The following is a 20324-nucleotide window of genomic DNA, read 5'->3' as shown; positions in this document are numbered from 1 at the left end:
AGTTTAGGGTAGAGGGTGGGTGTGCCAGCCAGAAGGACCCTGTAACAGGGAGGGACTGAGGGATGCTGGGAGAACCTGGCGGCCAGGTCCACTGATAGGTTAAATGGGCACCTCAGTTAGCCCATTGTCCTGGGTTTGAGACCTAACAATGACAGGGAGATTGTGTCCTCTGACACAGGAGTGGGAACTCTTACCAACTGTGAACTGCTGGGACTGTGTGGGAAGGAAAAGACGTGCATGCTCTTCTTGTAGGGTTTGTTATTACTACACAGTGTGTGTGTGTGTGTGTGTGTGTGTGTGTGTGTGTGTGTGTGTGTGTGTGTGTGTGCGCGCACATACCACAGCACGGGTATGGAGGTCAGAGGGCAACTCTGGGGAGTTGGTTCTCCCCTCACACTCTCCTGGGAATTGAACTCAGGTTGTCAGGCTTGTCAGCAAGTGCATTTACCCCCTAACCCACCGTCCCCGGTAGTTTTTGACCATCCTTTGACTTTGTCTTTCCTCTGTCCCGCTTAGATTGTCATGCTCAGGAATGACATCTACCGCTGCCGGGCGTCAGGCATCTTCCTGCGATTGGAGGGTGGAGGCCTGATCGCCGGCAACAACATCTACCACAACGCAGAGGCTGGCGTGGACATTCGCAAGAAATCCAACCCACTCATCCTGGTACTTTTCTCCATCCTTCGGCCGTTCAGCCTGGCTCTCGATTTTTAGAAGCCTTGTCTGAGGATGTTTAAGTATTTCAGATTGGTTCCTGCCCATTTTTGTGTGTCCTCGTCTCGTGACTCTAGGTGTATTAGTGGTGACTTTGGAGAAGTCACCTCCTGAAATCGTCCAGGTTTCAGTAGGTTTACTGGACAGCGAGTCTAGTCCAGTTGGAGAGTCCCAGCTTCCATGAGAGGCCAAGCCTTAAGAGAATAGGTACAGAGTGATGGAGGATGATGCTCAACATCAGCCTCTGGCCTCCATACACACGCACACATTTATACATGTGCACATACACAAGCACACGTATATCACGTACACAAAATCCTTGCATATATGACCAGTATTTGAGAGGCTGGTTCCTCCTCTATTCTGGCTTTTCCAGAGATTTCCAGAAATGGGAATGTTGAGATTAGAAAGGTGGTAGGCATCCTGAAATGGATGCTCATTTATATACCAGATGCTTCTAAAGCTGTAGATATTAGTCATCCCATGAAGGAGAATGGGTTTCTAGGTGGAGAGGTGGGGTGCAGAGGGGTGAAGGACCTTGTTGGCTTCTAAGGGGACTATGATTTGAGTTCAGGCAATCTAACTCAGGATGGATGTGCTTAGCTCATTCTAACCAACCTGGCCCTGAGAAGAGAGTTCATAATGCACTTAAAAAGACACACCCAGCCAGTGACTTCTGCCCATCCCTTCCCCTCACGGGCCAATGCTGTGCAGCTGGGTGATCCACTGCCTCCGCATAGGACGTTCCTGACACTGTTACTGGAAAGATGCCAGGAGTCTGCTGGCAGTGAGGCCGGCTGCTTCAGCAGGCAGAGCGGGCGGGGCCCTGGCTTAGTGCAGTGAGGCAGGGAAGTCCTGTCGCATATACCTACCTCTCCAAGATTTTCAGTCTTTGGAAGGGCCCCTCGGGCAGTGGCTGCCTGTGAGCTAGCCAGCGCCGTCAGAGATCTCAAAAGAGAGCAAGTTAGGAGAGCTTGTAGCCCTGTAACCTGCTGTGGTGGTTACCTCTTAGTGTACAAAGTCAAAACAAAGACAGCCAGGGCCCCTGGGTAGAGAAAGGCTTCGCTGAGCAGCTGGGGAGTGAGTGTGAGGTGTTCGAGGATGACTTCCTCCCTGTACAAGGAAGCATGGGGACTTTAATCCAGGAACTTTGTACATATTCATGTAGAAAACACTTTAGGGGTAGGCACATTTCCAGGCATGCTCACTTAAGGATGCCTTTTAGTTTAAGGTCATAGTTTAAGAAGAGAAGGTGGTGAGCACACTTTAGACATGCTTAGCTCAAGGTCATGGAGCACATGCTCAAAAGGTTAAAATGATGGACAGAAACACCTGGACATGCTTTGATTTTGTCATAGTCTTATTGAAGATAAAGGAAAGAGTATTTTGATGGTGCATTAATGTAGGAATTTTCCTACTTTGATTAATGGCTAAAAACAAGATGTGTTTTAAGGCTCTGTGACATTGTTTTGTTTGTTTGGTTTGGGTTTGAGTTAATTTTGGTTTTTTGTTTTGTTTTGTTTTTAATAGGGGCTTGTTATATAGCTCTAGGTAGCCTTGGACCTGGAATCCTCCTGCCTCAGTGCTGGGATTACTGCTCTGCCCAAGCTGGGCAACCTGGATTATTTGGAAGATCTTGTAATCTCAGCACTGGGTAGACAGAAATAGGCAGAGCCCTGGGGCTCACTAGCCAGACAGCCTAGCCTACTTGGAGAGTTTCAGTCCAATGAGAGTCCCTGTATCAAAAAATAGGGTGGGTAGCTACTGATGCATGACGCCCAAGGTCGACCCCTAGCATCTATACTCATTCACACACCCGTACATATAGACACATACACATGCACACACATATACTTCTACACACATAAGCAATTAGAATGAGAAAATTTTACCAAAATTTTTGTGATCTCAAATTATGAAGTCTCTACCCTAAGAGACAGCAAAACTAGGTTTCAGATCAGCTCTCTCATAGACATTTTTTCCAGACTCATTCCTGTTCCCTCTTTGTACAGAGAAGAGTCAGAAGTGAGTTTCCTCAGCATCCTGCACTGATAGACCTCCTCTGGTCTTTCTCCATGAGGCAGGTAGCCCCTCAGTCCTGCATCCTTTCACAGGCCTCCTTTGAAAAAGGACCAGAAGCCAAGTGGTTCTTACCCTCTCTGTGGGGGTAGCCTCCATGGGTCTGTCACTGGCCCACATTCTCTTGTACTGAACTGATGCCTTTCCCTGAGGGGTGGGCACATGGGTCCAGGTTGGTGTGGCCTGGCTGGATGATTTTGAATTGGGGGTGGGGGACTCTGGAGAGGCTCAGACACTTTCCATAGCCTCCTGCCTTGGGAAAAAGCACAGAACGCCTCAACGGCAAAGGCCACATAACCATATTCCAAGGCTACAGGGAGGACCCCTTCATCTTCACATCCTACTGTTTGCCTGCACACACCTGTGCAAGGAAGGCAGCTACAGAGCTCAGTCCCTTTGCTGTGTGCTAGGGAACTTGGGATGGTGTTCTCGCCATGGTCGCGTCCATCTCGGTGCAGCTGTGAGGCGGGGCACAAGTACTCTGCACTCTGACATCTGTCCACCACATCTCACTTTCACTTCCAGTGTAACCAGATCCACCACGGTCTTCGATCCGGCATTGTTGTCCTTGGCAATGGGAAAGGCGTCATCAGGAACAACCAAATCTTCTCAAATAAGGAGGCTGGCATTTATATCCTGTACCACGGAAATCCAATTGTGAGGTAGGCGCTGCTCCGCCCGGACTATCTGGCTCTTCCACGGCCCCTCACTCCCCTTCTCCATGTCTTTCTTCCACTTGAAAGCCTGTTTGTTTACTACCGCTGTGCTGCGGAAAGGAATCTTCAGCCGTAATCCCACCCCAGACCACAGCTGCCCCGCTGCTCCCAGCTTCCCCTCCAGCTCGCTGTGAGCAGGCATTCTGGTTGGCTGGCAGACACTACTGTGCACTTCTAACAGACACAGCGAAAGCAAACCCGTGCCAGCTGCTCCCCGGGAGCAGACTCTGTCTGGAGTGAGGAAAGGCACTTGCCAGCAAGCCTGGCAGGTTGAGTGTGACCCTGGGGACTCACAGAGGAGAGAGAACCAACTATTGCAGGTTGTTCTCTGACCTCTGTAGATGTGCTGTTGTATACTTGCCCAGACACACAGACACTGAATGAATGACTGGATGAGTTGATGGATGGATGAATATATAAAAGACGTCGACGACCCTGGCTGTGGGAGTCCAACTTCCACCTTTTGAAGGGTTCTTGGGTGAGGAGAGAGGAATGAGGAAATATTAGGTAGAAAGATAGAGATGTTAAGAAAGATAGAGACACAGGATAGGTTTGGGAGGGCCCTGGGTCAATACCCAGCCACCCAGAGCTTTATTCAAAAGGGCTTTTTATAATAATCGAAAGGGAGAGGCAAAAGACCTCCCCCTTGCAAGATCAAAGCACACCGTACAGCCAAATGCAGACCCTTCCAAACACCTGGTAACCATGCCCCTGGCCAAATCATCCCATTATGCAGCCCTACTGGGTAAAGCAAGCTCAGATTCTCTGACCCTGAGTACTTTGGGCCTCCCCATGAATGCAGGCTATGATCTTTGTGTGCTGTAGGTCATCGGTGGGAAGGGAGGGGGCAGTAGTGGGCGTGTCCACCATCCTAGCAGTAGTTGTGGGGCAGACTGTGATGGACGCCATGGGTGCTGTCAGGAGGAAAGAAGCATTCTGACCAAGAGCATGAAGGAAAGACTTTCACTGGAAGTGCCATTCGAGGTGATTTCAATGGCTGCGGAGAGCGCATGGAAGAGAACTTGCCCAGCATGCACTAGGCCCTGGAAGGTTCAGTCTTCCACACTAAAACAGGAGGAGGAAGAGGAAATGGCTGGGTTTTTAAATATGGGTAGGACTTGAGCTCTCTCGGAGCTGTAGCGGCCAGGCCTAGGAACAAGAACAGCAGGAGGAGAGGTGACCAAGCAGCCAGGGAGGGGCCCTCCGCAAGGGCAGCAAGTGCTCAGCCTTCTCTCCTGTGCCAATCAGTGTTTTAAAATGGAGCCCATCCCAGTGAATCAGTGCCCGGTGGCTCTGTAGTGCGGCCTTCTGTACCCACAGGTATGCCTCTGCCTCTGCCATGCAGCGTAAGAGTGGAAAGCAATGGTGGAAGGTCTTGTACTGATGTGGACAGGCCGCGGCAGCCAGCCTGAGGAGGGTGGGCTGAGATCCTGAGCAGAAGCCTCGGTTATGTTGGAGCGTTAGGAAAGCTGGCTTCGGTGTGCGGCAGATACGCTCTGCGATGCTTTTCCCCGGCACTTGTCCATCCGAGTCTGTCTAAACCTTGTTGGGTGGCACTTAGCGATGTCACTTGGGGAAGTTCCAGGTCACAGCCCTATCATTGTTCTCCATGTTTTATCCAGTCCTCCCACTTCTGGGCAGGGAGTATCCATTGCTGACGACAGCTTACATAAGCCTAGCGTGTGGACAATGTGCACCTTGCTTGTGCTGGGAAACCATGAGAGAGTTTCAAATGAAGGCTCCCAAGTCAGTGTTACTGTTTTTTAAAACACAGTCATCCCGAGAGGATGGGCTGTGCTTTTAATTCCTCCACATTTCTCTGTTTTAGGAGGTGGGTACAGAGGAGGGGAGGAGAGGAGGAGAGGGGGCGCAGCAGAGTCCCCAATCCCCAGCTGGGGCGCCACAGCACTGAGAGCTGTAGAGCGCTGATGAGTCTAAGAAAGCTTGATGAACTCCTACAGCATCCTAGGAGTTCTTCACGCTGCTAAGACTTGCCCTGGGATTCGTGCACCGTGGTGACATCTGTGTTAATGGTGTGTGTTGACTGATGCAGTACAGAGAAACCACAGAGAGTTGGATATGATTGTCCTTATATCCAGAGTTGTGAGTTCAGTGTTGGGTCGAGCTGTCCCAGGGCAGATCAGGATGGGATTTCAGAAGGCGGCTGTTTCCTGTGATGTGAGCTTGGGCCATTAGGAAGCCTACTAAGGAAGGAAATGGGGCAGGTGAGGGGTCTGTAGGTAAAAGCACTTACTATGTAAGCCTGATGACCAGAGCTTGATCCCTGCAACACGTAAGTTGTGCTCTGACCTCCACATGTGTGCTGTGGCACTTGTGCACCTGCGCATGTGCACACACACACACACACACACACACACATGCACACACACACACACACGCACACACGCACGCGAACAAGTAACATGTTGAAAGTGTTTTAAAGGAAGGCACCTTGAAGTATGACCTAGGTGCCTTGGTCTCTCACCTTTCCCTGTCTTCTGTTTCAGCGGAAACCACATCTTCAAGGGCCGTGCAGCCGGCATAGCCGTGAATGAGGACGGCAAGGGCCTCATCACAGGTACGGGGTAGGAACTCCTGGAGCCAGGGCCAGCCACTGCAGGGGCAGCCAAGCCACCGGCCCCCGGCGTCACCCCCACCAGCTCAGGCCCTTATGCCACTCCTTCCTTTGCTTACCCCAGACCTCCTTCTGTGATGAGCCGGTGGGCATTCAGGGGTGCCAGTCCTATGGGGGTCATGCTTTTCATAGGAGGGCCCAGCGCAGCATAGGGGGAGTACCACCTCTGCCAGCTGCTGGCCAGCCAGCCCACGCCTCCAGCTGCACCAGTTAAACAGGTGTCTGAGATTTCCATACTTCAGTGTGAGCTTCTGCTTGCTCTGCGAGTCTGTCTGCCCAGTTCTTATGTGTCTGTGATGTCTCAACTCATGCCCTTCCTGTGGGGAAGCCTGCCCTAGCTCCCCTCATCCATGGAGAATGCCCCTGTGCCCAGGACACCTCCTCTGTTGAACATTTTACAGAATTTCTTAGTGCTTTGTTTTGTCTGTCTCCTCTGGTGCCAGGCAAGGATCACATCTGCCTGCTAGATCATCAGAGCCTGGCGGTTTCTTTTCTTAGTTTTTTGAGACAGGGTTTCTCTGTGTAGCCTTGGCTGTCCTGGAACTTGCTATGTAGACCTCCTGGAACTTGCTTTGTAGACCAGGCTGGCCTCAAACTCGGAGATCTGCCTGCCTCTGGGATTAGAGGCGTGCACCACCACCTCCCAGCATCGAGTCTGGGATCTTGATTGCTTGTAACCATCATTTATAGTTACATCTATAACTCAGTTGTAGACCACGTGCCTAGTGTATGTGTGGCCCTAGATTAGATCCCAGCATTGAGAAAAAGGAAAAAACAACAAACAAACAAAACCACTTGTTGAGCACCAACTGTGTGCAGCCCTTGCTTCAGGAGCTGGACATGGGGTGAAAAAGGAAACAGACACCAACTCTGCTTTCAGTTAGAAAGAAACCATGTAAATAAGTAAAAGCGTATGTAGATAAAACCGCCCCTCTGAGGGTGATGCCGTCATTTGCATAAGGACTGTGTGGGCACTTGAAGCCGTCTGATTGTCATAGACCTCAAGGATGACACATGCTTCAGAACCCGAGCAATGGGAGGAGTCCGGCTCTGTGTGCAGGGCCACCTGTGGAAACAGACTCACGCCTAAGCAGGACTGCTTATAGGATGGGGTGTATGAGCAGGAGGTGAAAGGTTGAGGTAGGGCTGCAGAGGCAGAACGAGCCCACCACACGGGGTCTATAAGTCCTCAGCCGGGTGGTGGTGGCGGTGGCGGCAGCACACATCTTCAATCCCAGCACTGGGAGGCAGAGGCAGGCGGATCTCTGTGAGTTCCAGACCAGCCTGGTCTACAGAGTGAGTTCCAGAACAGCCAGGACTGGTACACAGAGAAACCCTGTCTCGAAACCCTACCGGAAAAAGCAAGTGTCCCAGTCCCTGGAGCCAAGTCTACCTTGTCACTGTGCTGAGGTAGCGGTGTCCAGGACCACCCTTCTGATGTAAGACTCTTCTACGTCCTAGGAGAAGAGGCAGCTCCCAGGGATGGGGCAGGGCAGTGAGGTCAGAGTGCAGGCCTGGGCTGAGGACACGCAGTCTCAAGGCTGCTGGGCAGAGTGGGTATGGAGACACAGGAGTGTACAAGACAAACGGAGACGTGGTCCTTGGGACAACGGATGAGTGCCTGAAGCAGCCAGTGAGTCAGCGTCAGCGTCCTGATGGCTGGCAGCCTAGGTCGGGGTGTCCTGCTCGGGGTGAAGGTTGGGAGTGCTTTCTTTCAGCTGTCCTAGTCACCATGGCCTGGGCCGGAGGCGGCTGTTGGGTACTGACCTTTCCACGTCTCCCCCTAGAAAATGTCATCCGTGAGAATCAATGGGGAGGGGTGGACATCCGCCGTGGCGGCGTCCCTGTCCTCAGGAGCAACCTCATCTGCTTTGGCTACTCGGACGGTGTGGTCGTGGGCGACGAAGGCAGAGGACTGATAGAGGGGAACACCATCTATGGTGAGGAGCATGTCCCCGGACAGTGGTCCACAGCAGCCCACCTGGGAGGCAGAAAGCCCAGCTTTCAGCGCCAGCCCGGGGGTTCTGAGAAGGCAGTCAGTTCCTCCAGGCCTCAAAGACATCCTGTGTAGAACAGACATGGTCTCGGGCCTCTTAGCAGGGGGGCTCCTCTGACACCTCCTGACCCACCTTGAGCCCAGAGGTCAGCAGGCAGTGCTCCGTGTGAGATAGTAAAAGGCAGGGTGTTCTCTGCTACAGTGGCCCTTGTGAGCTCCAGTTCACAGGCACCTAACTCCTCCTGTCCCATCAGTGCAAACAGTGGAAGCTTTAACAGAAAAGCAGGGTTATTACAGAAAATACTCTTCTCACCATGTGACTGGAAGCAAAGTCTTAACTTTTCGGGACTGTATCTAGTAATGTCTGTAGCTAGTGTTCTTCAAGCCTAACAGTGTGCATTGTCACATTTAATCTTCAAGACTACCTTGTAGAGGTACAGTTATCAACCCCAACTTAAAGATGCGGAGGCACATGAGCCAGTAACTCACTCGGTCCCACCTAGGGAGTGGTAGGACGGAGTCACACTGACCCTGTCCCTCCTAGGGTGTGGTAGGACAGGGTCACACTGAGCCTGATCCTCCTAGGGAGTGGTAGGACAGGTTCACACTGAGCCTGTCCCTCCTAGGGAGTGGTAGGACAGGGTCACACTGAGCCTGCTCCTCCTAGGGAGTGGTAGGACAGGGTCACACTGAGCCTGCTCCTCCTAGGGAGTGGTAGGACGGGGTTCACACTGAGCCTGCTCCTCCTAGGGAGTGGTAAGACGGGGGTCACACTGAGCCTGTCCCTCCTAGGGAGTGGTAGGACGGGGGTCACACTGAGCCTGTCCATCCTAGGGAGTGGTAGAACGGGGTCACACTGAGCCCACTCCTCCTAGGGAGTGGTAGGACGGGTTCACACTGAGCCCGCTCCTCCTAGGGAGTGGTAGGATGGGGGTCACACTGACCCTGCTCCTCCTAGGGTGTGGTAGGACGGGTTCACACTGAGCCCACTCCCATGCAGAAGCACTGGTGCCCCCTGTGCATTGCCCCGTGGAGCTGAGCAGTGGTCAGAGCACTTCATACCCTGAGGAATGGCCCCAGATAGTGAGGCGGACTGCTCATTGTCCCTGTGTATGAAGGAGAAGCCCATAGCCAGAGCTCTGAGGTGACTTGTCTCAGCACGTTTTACTTCTCCTTTTGGGGTGACACTGGGTGCTGCTTCCCCAATCTTGGGTGTCAGTGACAGGCTTTTTTCACTGTCCCAGCTAACAAAGGCTGTGGTGTGTGGATGATGTCCTCCAGCCTGCCCCATGTCACCAGCAACCATGTGAGCTACAATGGCCTGTATGGAGTGGCAGTGTTCAGCCAGAAAGAGGGCTCTGGTGAGTTCCCTGGAGGCCATGGGGCCCAGGAGAACTTCAGTGAGGATGGGGATGCCATCCTCTGGGAGACGGAGCTGGAGAAGGAGGATGACCCACTGCGGCGGCCCGTCACCATAGCTCTCGTGGAGTCTAACAGTATTAATCACAATGGAGGTGAGTGGCCCCGCCCCTGTGGTACCTTCCCTGGCTCCCACTGTCCTGGGCTCTCCATGCACTGCTCCCAACCCGTCCCTCTAGCTTCATTAGCTGGCTTAATGAATAACCCAGCCCCTGGACTCTCCCCCAATCTCAAATCCATTTCTTCTTCCTCTGCCCCGCTGACTTCAAAATGTGTGGCTTTCGCCTGAAATCCACTTTCTTCCTATCCATCCCACACCAACGAGGCCTTTCTAACTGCAAACACACCCCTCATCCTTTCTTCCTGGGACTTGTGCCCTGATCCATGCCCAATGTGACCTGCATGTGTATCTGTATGCCACATTCATGCCTCGTGCTCATGGAGGTCAGAAGAGGGCATTGGATCCCTCTGGAACTGCAGTTACAGATGGTCGTGAGCTACCATGTGGGTGGGTGCTGGGACTCGAACCGGGTGATCTACAAGAACAAGTGAGATCAGTAACAGCAGCCCCAGGGGAGTGAGTTCTGCCTGCACGCCCCCAGTGAAGGAATTCGTTCATGAAGCTCTGCTGCCTGGTAGCACAGGCTAAGCCATGTAAGATGACTCATCCAAGCTAGGGACAACAGCCCCTGTGCCACCAAGAGGCTGGCTCAGACGGCTGAACCAGCCCGGGGCTTGTCCCCAGCCGCCCCCTCCTGGTGCTGTCTCGGTCCCTTTGCTTCTGAAGCCCTCCTACCACTATAGGACGAGGCTGTAGGAGACCTGGGGTGGAAGCGTGGGCCAGAGGACTGTCGGACCTAAGGAATCTTCTCACAGCCTGTGTCCCTGCTGGCCACCTTAGCAGGGACTCCGTGCCTCTTCCCCACCATCCCAGAGCGCACTTCAGGCGAGGCTGTTCCTCCTGACTGGCATTGTCGGGGTTGGATCACCTATGCTCTTCCCACTCCCACACTCTGTAGCATCAGGACTCTTTGTCCAGAGCAGCGAGGCCCTGCAGGTCATCACCAATGTGATCCATGCCAATGGGGACAGAGGCATCACCATTGTTCAGAGCAGCCAGCTCACAAGGGTGGCCAACAACAGCATCTCCTGCAACCGCCAGAGTGGGGTCAAGGTCGAAGCCCAGTGCAAGGTGGAGCTCCGGGGCAACGGCATCTATGACAATCGAGGCCATGGCATCATCACCAAGGGTGACAGTACTGCCGTTGTGGAAAATGACATCATTGGCAACCGGGGCAGTGGGCTGCAGCTGCTGCCCAGGTCTGACACTAAGGTAAGTGTAGGGTGTGTATGATGCAAGGTGCCAACGGGCCTCAGGCCTGGCTTGCACACTTTGCTGAGAAACAGAACCGTCAGCACTCAGAGCTGTAAGGAGAACTCAGTCTGGATGACATGGTCCACAGAGGGGGAGCCTCACAGAGGGGGAGCCTATAAACTGGGCCCCAAAGGAGGGACAGGAGTTCTTCAGCAGGAAGCCAAGAGAGGCATGGTGCTGGGAGCCTTCTGGGTGTCTTCTTGGTCTCTGTGTCAGAGACCGGCTATTTCAGCTCTTTGCTGACAGAACAAGCCTGCACTGGGCCATTGTGCAGTAGATGCTGTGTGCCAGGAGAGAGTCCGTAGGCCTTTGCACAGGCTGTGGTCTGCATGGGGAGGCCTCTTAGTCATCCATATCCCCGACTGTCACATTTTTAAGGAAGACCTGCTGAGTCGCCCAGGCTATTTGAAGTGCTCTTTTTTGGACCTTTGGGGCCCACAACCTCCTGAGCACCCCTCAGAACTTCCTGTTTCCTGACCTGTCCCGGCACATGACCATGAGCCTGAGTACCTTTAGGTAAAGCCCTGCAAGGCGCTAGGGCTTCATGGTAGAACCAGGCAGACACAGCCACTGCCCTGTGGACTGTCCGAGAGGTTCTCAGCTCTGTAGCCCCACAAATCCGCAATGCAGGCAAGGAGTAAAGGACTGGACTCTGAGTCCCTAGGAACAGGAGCAGGAGGGGCAGGCGCACTGTGAGCTCAGTCGGGCTGCAAGTAGGCACGGATTCTGGCCCAGCGCCCTTCCCTATTCCTTCTGGGAAGAACTTTCCCCAGCTCAGCCCCCTACAGCCTGTCCATCAGCTCTAGGACACCCGTGGCTCCAGCAGGCTGCCCTCTGCGCCCCACCCAGAGCTCCTCTTGCTCCGTGCTGACCTCTCCAGCACGCTTAGACTCCCTGGTTTTATGACAGTCACTCGCTTGCCCAGCGTCCAGCAGTCTGCGAGTCTGTGACAATCCATGGCTGCTTCTCCCAGGTCCTGAAGAACCGGATCCACTCCTTCCGGGCCTACGGCATTGCAGTGCGGGGCCGCGCGAAGGCCCTGGTTCAGGAGAACATCATCTTCCAGGGCAAGGCCAACAAGACCATCTTCCAGCAGATCACTAACAACTGCGAGTGCATCATGCAAAACAACAAGTTCCTGGTCTTCAAGAAGAAGTAAGTGGGCTGTGGGGACGGCCCCTGGGTAAAGTGCTTGCTGGGTGAGCCCGGAGACCTGCGGTTGGATGCCAGCACCCATGCAGATGCTGGTCATGTTGTCTGCTGAGCCTGTTCCTTCACTTAGCCGAGTGCAGGGTAGCTGGCCTGGGGCATTGCTTGAGTCGCTCACTCTTTCCCGTCCTCCTTTTAGGCTGGCATACAAAGCAGTAGGTTTTATTATGGCATTTTCATCCATGGGTCATTAATACGGCGCTCTCCCACTGCCTGTCCTGTTCTTCCTGCACCCCTCTTGCTGGCCCCCTTATTCTCCCCAAATAGTCCCCCATTCTTCCTTCCTTTCTTTGTTTTCTGTTCTGGATAATTTATTTAGTTACCTTAGCCCTGGAAGATGAAGAATACAAACAAAACTTTGGTTGTATGGTTCATGCCTTTAACCCCAGCCCTGGCGGGCTGATTCAGGAGACCACCAAGTATGAGGTCAGCCTGAGTCGGAATATCTCAGAAAAAGTGTGAAGATACGTTTTTGATCCATTTGATACTGTGACTAATGCTGTCCAGTTCTCAAGGCCTGAATTTCATTCAAAGATTGTCAGTGTTACTAATTATCTTCTGCTACCTCCTTATGAATGGTCTCTGGGAAACAGTAATTATTTTAACCTTGTAAATGTTTGGGAATATGTTGACCCTGAATGTTTTAATGAAATTCCAAGTTTAGTCTTAATCTGTAAGTTTTATTGGACCATAGCTATCTTCATTTGTTGATACACTGTCTCAGCCTGCTTTTCACACAGCTACTGCACAGTTGTCAACAGAAGACAATATAAACTGTCTTAGGGTTTCTTCTGCTGTGGAGAGACATCATGACCATGACAGCTGTTGCAAAGGAAAACATGTAATTGGGGCTGGTTTACAGTTCAGAGGTTCAGTCCACTGTCCGCATAGTGGGCAGCATGGCAGCACACAGGCAGACATGGTTTTGGAGAGGTAGCTGAGAGTTTTGAAGGCAGCAGATTTAAAGGCAGCAGGAGGAGACTATGAGACACACTGGGCCTAGCTTGAGCATCTGAAACCTCAAAGCCCATCCTCAGTGACATATTTTCTCCAACAAGGCCACACCTCCTAATAGTGCCACTCCCTGTGGGCCTGTGGGGCCATTTTCTTTCAAACCACCACATTCCACTCCCTGGCCCAATAGACTTGTCATCATATCATGATGCAGAAATGCATTAAGTCCAACTTCCAAAGTCCCTATAGTCTGTAACAGTCTCAACCCTGTTTCAAAGTCCAAAGTCTCTTCTGAGACTCAGTGGAATCTCTTAACTGTAATCTCCTGTAAAATCAAAATGAAAATACAGATCATATACTTCCAATATATAATGGCACAGGATTACCATTCCCGAAGGGAGAAAAAGAACATAGTGAGGAAACACTGGACCAAAGCAAGACCGAAAACCAGCTGGGCAAACTGCAAACTCTGCATCTCCATGTCTGATGTCCAAGTGCTCTTCAGATCTCCAGCTCCTTTCAGCTTTGTGGACTGTAACACACTTCCTTCTCTTGGGCTGGTTCCACTCCCTGTTAGCATCCTTCCTTGGTAGGTATCCCACGACTCTGGCATCTCCAACATTTTGGAGTCTCTAGGATTCACCTTCACAGCTTCACTCCATGGCCCCTTGAGGCCTCCATGCAGGGACAGCTTTGACATTCGCCTGGCCTCAGTGGCTTCCTTAGTCTCGGAGGGAGATTCTCTAACCTGTTTCTTCTGTCCTTGACTCAGAACCACACGACCAAAGCTGCCAAGTTCTGCTGCTTGCTGGAACTGGAACGTGACCCCCACCTCTCCCCACCCCCACCCCTTGTTCAACTACATCTTCACCAGCTTTCTGTTTTTGATGGTTTCCCTGGTTGCCTAAAGTTGGCTGTCCTGGAACTTGTTCTGTAGACCAGGCTGGCCTTGAACTGTGAAACTTGACTGCCCCAGCCTCCTGAATGCTGGGATTAAAGGTCTTTCGTTTCTTCTCACAAGTTGGAAGCTTAGCTGGAAGGGATTTTACCCTGACCACTCCCTCTACTCCATCTAACGTCAGGCTTTCTTTAATCTGTTTATCCCCTTGAACACGGGGCTTAGCTCCATCCCACTTCCTGCTGCCCCTTTCGCCTCCAGCTGTACATTTCATATTTTCCCTTGCTCAGCTTGCTCCTTTTTATTACAGATCTGCATAAGAGTGAACACTAATAACCACACGACACAGACTATTTTGAGATTACCTCTGCCAAAGCAATCAGTCCAAAACCCTTCAATTTAGCCTCAGACAGATTTTCAGACAAAGGCAAATAGCAGCCACATTCTTAGCCAAAATATCACAAAATAGTCTCTAGTCACATTAAAATATTCTTCTCCTCTGAACCCTCTTGAGCCAGGCCCCACGGTTCAATCACCCTCAGTATCACTGTCTTCTATGCTCCTACTGATATGGCCCATTACGCTCACTTAAAGTGTTCAACTGCCTTTCTAATCCAAAGTCCCAAAGTCCAGATTCCTCCAAACAAAAACACAGTCAGGCCTATCTCAGCAATACCCCAATCCCTGGTACCAGCTTTGACTTAGGGTGTCTATTGCTGTGGAGAGACACCATGACCGTGGCAACCCTGACAAAGGAAAACATTTAATTGGGGCTGGCTTACAGTTCAGAGGTTTAGTCCATTGTCATCATGGTGAGAAGTGTGGTAGCATGTAGGCAGACATGGTGCTGGAGAGGAAGCTGAGAGTTCTGTATCTAGACTGAAGGCAACCAGAAAAGACACACTGGGCCTAGTTTGAGCATATGAAAAACCTCAAAGCCTGCCCCAAGAGACACACTCCCTCCAGCAAGGCCACACCTCCTAACAGTGCCACTCCCTGTGGGCGCCATTTTCTTTCAAACCACCACATAAAGCTAAGATATTTACTGTCAGGGCCATTGTAGGAACTTCATAGACCTTTGACTTTAAACAGCAAAGCCCTAAACTTTCTGGAATGTTCTGAGCTATTCCAAGATGACTACTCTCTGAAAAACTGCTCTCACTTTTTAATTAACAAGTACCCAGCCATATGTAGTGCACAGCTATCATCTAGCACCTCTAAAAATGATAGCTGGAGGTGTAGCTCAGTGGCCCTTGGTGTTAAGTCCATTGCTGCCCTGTCCCCCAAAGCATAGCTGAACTTAAGCATTCTCTAGAATTCTGTCCCAGCACGCAGTAATTCTCCCAAACTGTAGCTTTCCCTTCCCATCTGAGCTGAAGTATTTCACTCAGCAAGACACCTCAAGTCCTGCTGGAGCCGCGTTTACCCTGCACACTGGTGTGGGCTACTGCTTTCCTACGGGGATGGGGGGAGAGTGGGGTGAAGACCACCGTTCTTTGAAGTCATCCTGGGCTGGCGTGTCCAGAGATTGGCAGCTAGCTCTTCTGCACATGCTCGGAACTCCGTGGGACAGTCAGGTGCAGGCCTCGAGGGAAGGCCCCTCCTTCATCTCACCTGCATTCTCTTTTTCCTCCCTTCCCCACCCTCCCCTCGCATGGTCCTCTTCTTGCTGACGTCACAGAGTGCCTGACAGAAGCAGCTTCGGAAGGCAGGGTTTATTTTCCCTCACAGTTTGAGGGTGGGGAAGCCATGCTGGGGAGTCAGCTCGAGCTGTGTGGGCAGGAGCGTGGGACAGCTGGTCACATCCTCTGCTGTCAGGAAGCAGACGGATGGACGCCAGTGTTCTGCCTGATCTCTCCCCTTTTCTGTCCCCCTCGGCCCTCAGGGAAGCTGTGTCTTCCAAACTCCTCAGACTTCTCTGGGAACACCGCCCTCCCCGGTACCCTCACAGACAGGTCTGTTTCCTAGGTGTGAGGGCTGTTCTTGGCTGTCAGCTTGACCACATCTTGAATTAGCTAGCACCCAGTGGCTGGGTGCACCTGTGAGGAATCGGTCTTTAATGCAGTCTTCTGAGGTGGGAAGGTGCCCTTTATCTGGGCCCAGCTTCTGGTGACAGTCTACACAAGGACACAAAGGAGGACGCTCCCCTCGTGGCCTGCTTGCTGGCACTGGCAGGGCCCTTCGTTCACTGGCATTAGAGCCGACTTCTTTGGGATCTGGCATGTACTGAAGACCCGCTGAGATATCCAGTCTCACGGACTGACCAGCTACTGGATTCTTGGACCTTCTGTTAGTAAACGGCTGTTGTTGGACTAGCTGGGCCACAGCCTGTAAGCCAGTCTAATAAATCCCCTATATATATATAGAGGGGGGTTATTATATATTATATATATAAGGAGAGAGGTCACGGAGGAAATGAATATATATGTGTGTGTGTGTGTGTGTGTGTGTGTGTGTGTGTGTGTGTATGTGTGTCCACTGTATATACATATATATGTATATATCCACTCTATTAAGTCTGTCCCTCTACAATAAGTTAATCTAGTCACATTGACAATGAAGATTAGTTATCATAGTCTCTTTTCTACTTTCACTAGCACACCATCCCCCCTACACACAGAGGCACTTACAAACCTAAATCTAGACTCTGCAGGAATGTGGTATTTGACTGAGTCTGCTCCTCACACGTGATGTCGTTCTCGCCGGTCCCATCCGCTTTCTGCCAGTGTCGTTTCACTGGTCTGTTGATGGGTGTCGCAGCTGGTTTTCTCCTCTGGCTGCTGTGCACAGTGCAGCAGTGAGCGCAGGCGTGAGGGTCCCTGTGGTGGTTCTAGCTTTAGTTGTTTTTATTTTGTGTGTATATGTGAGTCTCACATGTACTGCATGTGTGTGCCTGGTGTCTGCAGAGGCCAGAAGAAAGTTGGATCCCCTGGAAGTCATTCTGTGTTTGTTTGTTTGATGGAGACAGGGTTTCTCTGTGTGGCCCTGGCTGGCCTTGAACTTGGTAAACTAGGAGGGCTGGAGTACTGGGATGAAAAGCGTGTGCCACCATGCCCCCTTCATTCATTCCTTTCCGTTGTCGAATGGTTTCCATGCACTGATGCGGCAGCCTGTTTGCCTCCTCATCACTGATTGGCTGAAGGGCTTTTAGGTGGTTTCTAGTCTTGGGTGATGATAAATAAGGCTTTTATATCATTCATGCTCACAGAGCTAGTGTGTTTGTGCATGTGGGCGGGGAATAGAGATAAAACCCACTGATTCATATCCATATCCAGAAATATGGGGAAATTGAGGACCACAGAGGAAAGGTGACCAAGGCTCCATGCAGAAATGCAGCAGAGATCTGTCCCTCAGTTTCTTGCCCCACCTCATTGGGCAGTCACTGACTTAGGAGATAAAACCCACACCTAGATTTAAACTCCGAGATCCAGAGAACTGTTCACCCAGTACTCTCAGCCTCCGACTCACTGGCTTTCCTTTCGCACCTACAGGTCTGACACCTGGCGCCTGGTGAATCCACCAGCACGGCCTCACCTTGAAAACTCAGGCAGGGGCTCCTCCGCGGCCCACAGTGGGCACAAGGTGACCGCCATGGCGACCAGGATCTCAGCCCGTGTGGAAGGTGGTTACCACAGCAACCGCAGCATCTTCTGTACCATCCTATAAGCAAGAAGACCTGCCTCAGACCCAGGCCCCAGTGGGTGCTCAGAAGAGCTAGAGGCCAAGACTTGGGATGGAAGTTATGCCTGGGAAGGACTCCCGGCCCCACCCCCATCCTGCACACCACCGCTCCTGAAAAGAGGGTCCTAGGCCTCCTGGGGACCAAGAACAAGGAACCTCTGGACCCCTTCAGCTCCACAGCCTTCAGCAGGGAGGAAATATTCCCCCAGGAGAAAGGAATAGCAACTGGGAGTGTTTCCGGTTGCCCCAGCACTCAGAGGTTATGAAGAGCTAGGGAAGTTCAAATAGCACACGCGGTTTTAGGTCAGTTATTCCACGCTGCAGAGAGCCTCACTTTATACAGACCAAGCCTAGACTCTTCTCAGGGAAGAAGGGAAGTAGCTGTGGTAAGGTGGATAGCTGCCCCCTCTCCTGGACCTGCCCTCTTGGTCCCTCCGGGGACTGTACGAGCCTCCCAGCTGCCTCTGGGGCTGTCGTGTTTTCACTAAGGACAGTTCTCAGACTGGCACATGGCCCTGTGAGCGAGGAAGGAGCTTGGAGCCGGGAGTTCCTCCTGAAAAGCTGCCCCAGGGATGACCAGGGGCCATGCCATGAAGAAGCGGGACAGGTGGGGCCGGGCCGCATGGGGATGAACGCAGCCCCGCTGTCCCCAAGGAGCCCCCCAAGTTCAGAGCATTAGCTCAGCGCCTGCCACAGGAGTCAGTGTGTGTGGACACACCTTCCAGCTGCCCCTGCGAGCTCCAGGCTGTCTAGCTGGAGGAGCTCTCTGCCATGTCCATGTCCTCATGGATGATCGGCTGCCTTGACCAGCCCGACCCTAGTCCCCCACTTGTGCCTTGGCTTGAGCTTGTTCGTCCTCCTGGCATGCCCTCCAGCCATCTCCATCTGTGCAGGCCCCATGTTTTTGTCAAGGTCTAGCTCAGACACTGCCATCCCCACGTGACTCCCCTGCTGCAGGTGATACTGCCCGCCCCCCCAAGCCTCACTGACCCCCTCGCTCCCTCTCAGGGCACTGAGCACTTTCTGCCTTGCTTTGGAACTCTCTGGGTCCATACCCTGTCCTGCCTATTTACCTGTGACTCTGAAGGGAGAGCCACCTCTGTCTGTGTCCTTAAGTCCCAGCCCAGAGCCAGAGTTGAGTTAGTGGCCTATGTGATGAAGGCCAGCTCCCAAAGGGCCTCACTAGACTGTACTGTGACTGTGACAAGCTTCGAGAGCCGGGTGGGCTTGGACCCCACTGTGGAAGGGGCCGCATACAGGGCCAGCTCCGCCTTGATGGTCCCTCTCCCACTTGGCCTTTACTGCAGGGCCCTCCCAGTCTTTGGGGTCACCGTCCTCCTGGGCCAGATCCCGCGCCGGCTCTGTGGAGCCCTAGGTGCTGCTATTGGGTGGGTGGGAGGGGAGCTGACTTCTCCCGAAGCACTCTGGGAACAAGGACACTGGTCTGTCCCGTCCGCAGTACTGTCCTTTGCACTTCTGTTTGGTGGCCCCGGTGTGAGTCGCTGTATAAAATGCTGCCTTTGTTATTTTGTAAGAAATGACTTTTCTGTGAACCAAGTACTTAAAAAATCTCAGTAACCAAAATAAAGTTCTATATATTTTAAAGGAGGCGCTTCCGGGGTCTTAACTTGTCCACACATTTGCTGGAGTTTCAGGCGACCAGCAGGCCCCCCACGGGTGCACTGAGACACCAGGACTCGGGGCTCATCCAATCAGCTTGCTCCCACCGTGCTGAATTCAAAAGGTGAACTCCAGTCCTGCCTGGGGCCTTTCTGAAGACAAATGCTGACACTCCCTCCATGCAGGTCACCTGCTGAGCAAAGGGTCCTCAGCTACACAAGAACATGCCTTCCTGGACCCAGGTCACTCCCTCAGCATCTGTGTTTTTCTGTACCCACCTCAGCTCAGGCTTGGGTGATGAGCTCGGGCTTAGGACTGTTTTATGTTAGTGTTTTGACGTGTGTGTGTGTGTGTGTGTGTGTGTGTGTGTGTGTGTGTGTGTGAGAATGGCACACATGTAGAGGTCAGAGGGCAACTTTGGGGGAAGTTGGTTCTCTGCTTCTCCGGTGTGGGTTCCAGGGAGTGAATTTGGGTCGTCAGGCGTGGTGTACCTTTACTGAATACTAAGCCATCTCCTGGCCCCAGTATTAAATACTTTTGTCAGTTTTCATAGTCTTACTTCCTTTCCTTAGAAAATGGTTTGGTTTAACTCTCAGCAGCCCACCCCTGAGCTAAGGCAAACCCATGTTTTGAACTCTTCTCTGGACAAGGGATGTTCAGGGTGCCCTCTTACCGACTTCCCTCATGGGCTTCTTACCGACTGCTGTTTTTCAAACTGTCATGTTTAGCTGCAGCAACCTCTCAAATGCTGGGATTACAGGCATGTGCCACCACTCCCAGCTTAGATGAGACCCGTGAGCTGCTTTATGTATCTCTTTCATCCGGTGTCCGAGAGGATCATCTCCTTTGTGTAGTGTGTGGCCTGTGTGCGGAAAGGCCAGATTATCCGGTATCCTGTGACTCTGCCTTCTTCCTCTGAGGCAAGGTCTCTCCTGGAACCCAGTGTGCATGCTTTTCAGTGAGGCTGGCAGCTAGGAAGCCCCAGTGGTTTCCCTATCTGCTTCCTGTTGTTGGGCATGTGGGTGTTG

At 52.2% G+C, this 20324-nt stretch overlaps 1 protein-coding gene across 2 annotated transcripts in view; it reads left to right on the top strand.

Annotated features, from left to right (window-relative positions):
• Window positions 1-19281, top strand: part of Fbxo10 (F-box protein 10) — a 50361-nt gene extending 31080 nt beyond the window's left edge. For both annotated transcript variants that reach the window (XM_006986039.4, XM_042271085.2), the window contains exons 4-11: window positions 517-666; window positions 3319-3455; window positions 6017-6087; window positions 7932-8084; window positions 9385-9654; window positions 10579-10892; window positions 11908-12089; window positions 17487-19281. In XM_006986039.4, the coding sequence (XP_006986101.1) occupies window positions 517-666; window positions 3319-3455; window positions 6017-6087; window positions 7932-8084; window positions 9385-9654; window positions 10579-10892; window positions 11908-12089; window positions 17487-17661 (1452 nt within the window). In that variant the 3' untranslated portion in view covers window positions 17662-19281. The remainder of the gene's footprint in view (window positions 1-516; window positions 667-3318; window positions 3456-6016; window positions 6088-7931; window positions 8085-9384; window positions 9655-10578; window positions 10893-11907; window positions 12090-17486) is intronic.
• The last annotated feature ends 1043 nt before the right edge of the window (window positions 19282-20324 follow it).

The sequence above is a fragment of the Peromyscus maniculatus genome, chromosome 2, assembly GCF_049852395.1.
Source record: "Peromyscus maniculatus bairdii isolate BWxNUB_F1_BW_parent chromosome 2, HU_Pman_BW_mat_3.1, whole genome shotgun sequence".
NCBI classification, from domain to species: domain Eukaryota; kingdom Metazoa; phylum Chordata; class Mammalia; order Rodentia; family Cricetidae; genus Peromyscus; species Peromyscus maniculatus.
Note: the sequence above shows the minus strand (reverse complement) of the source record. Positions and strands in the feature narration are given on the sequence as shown.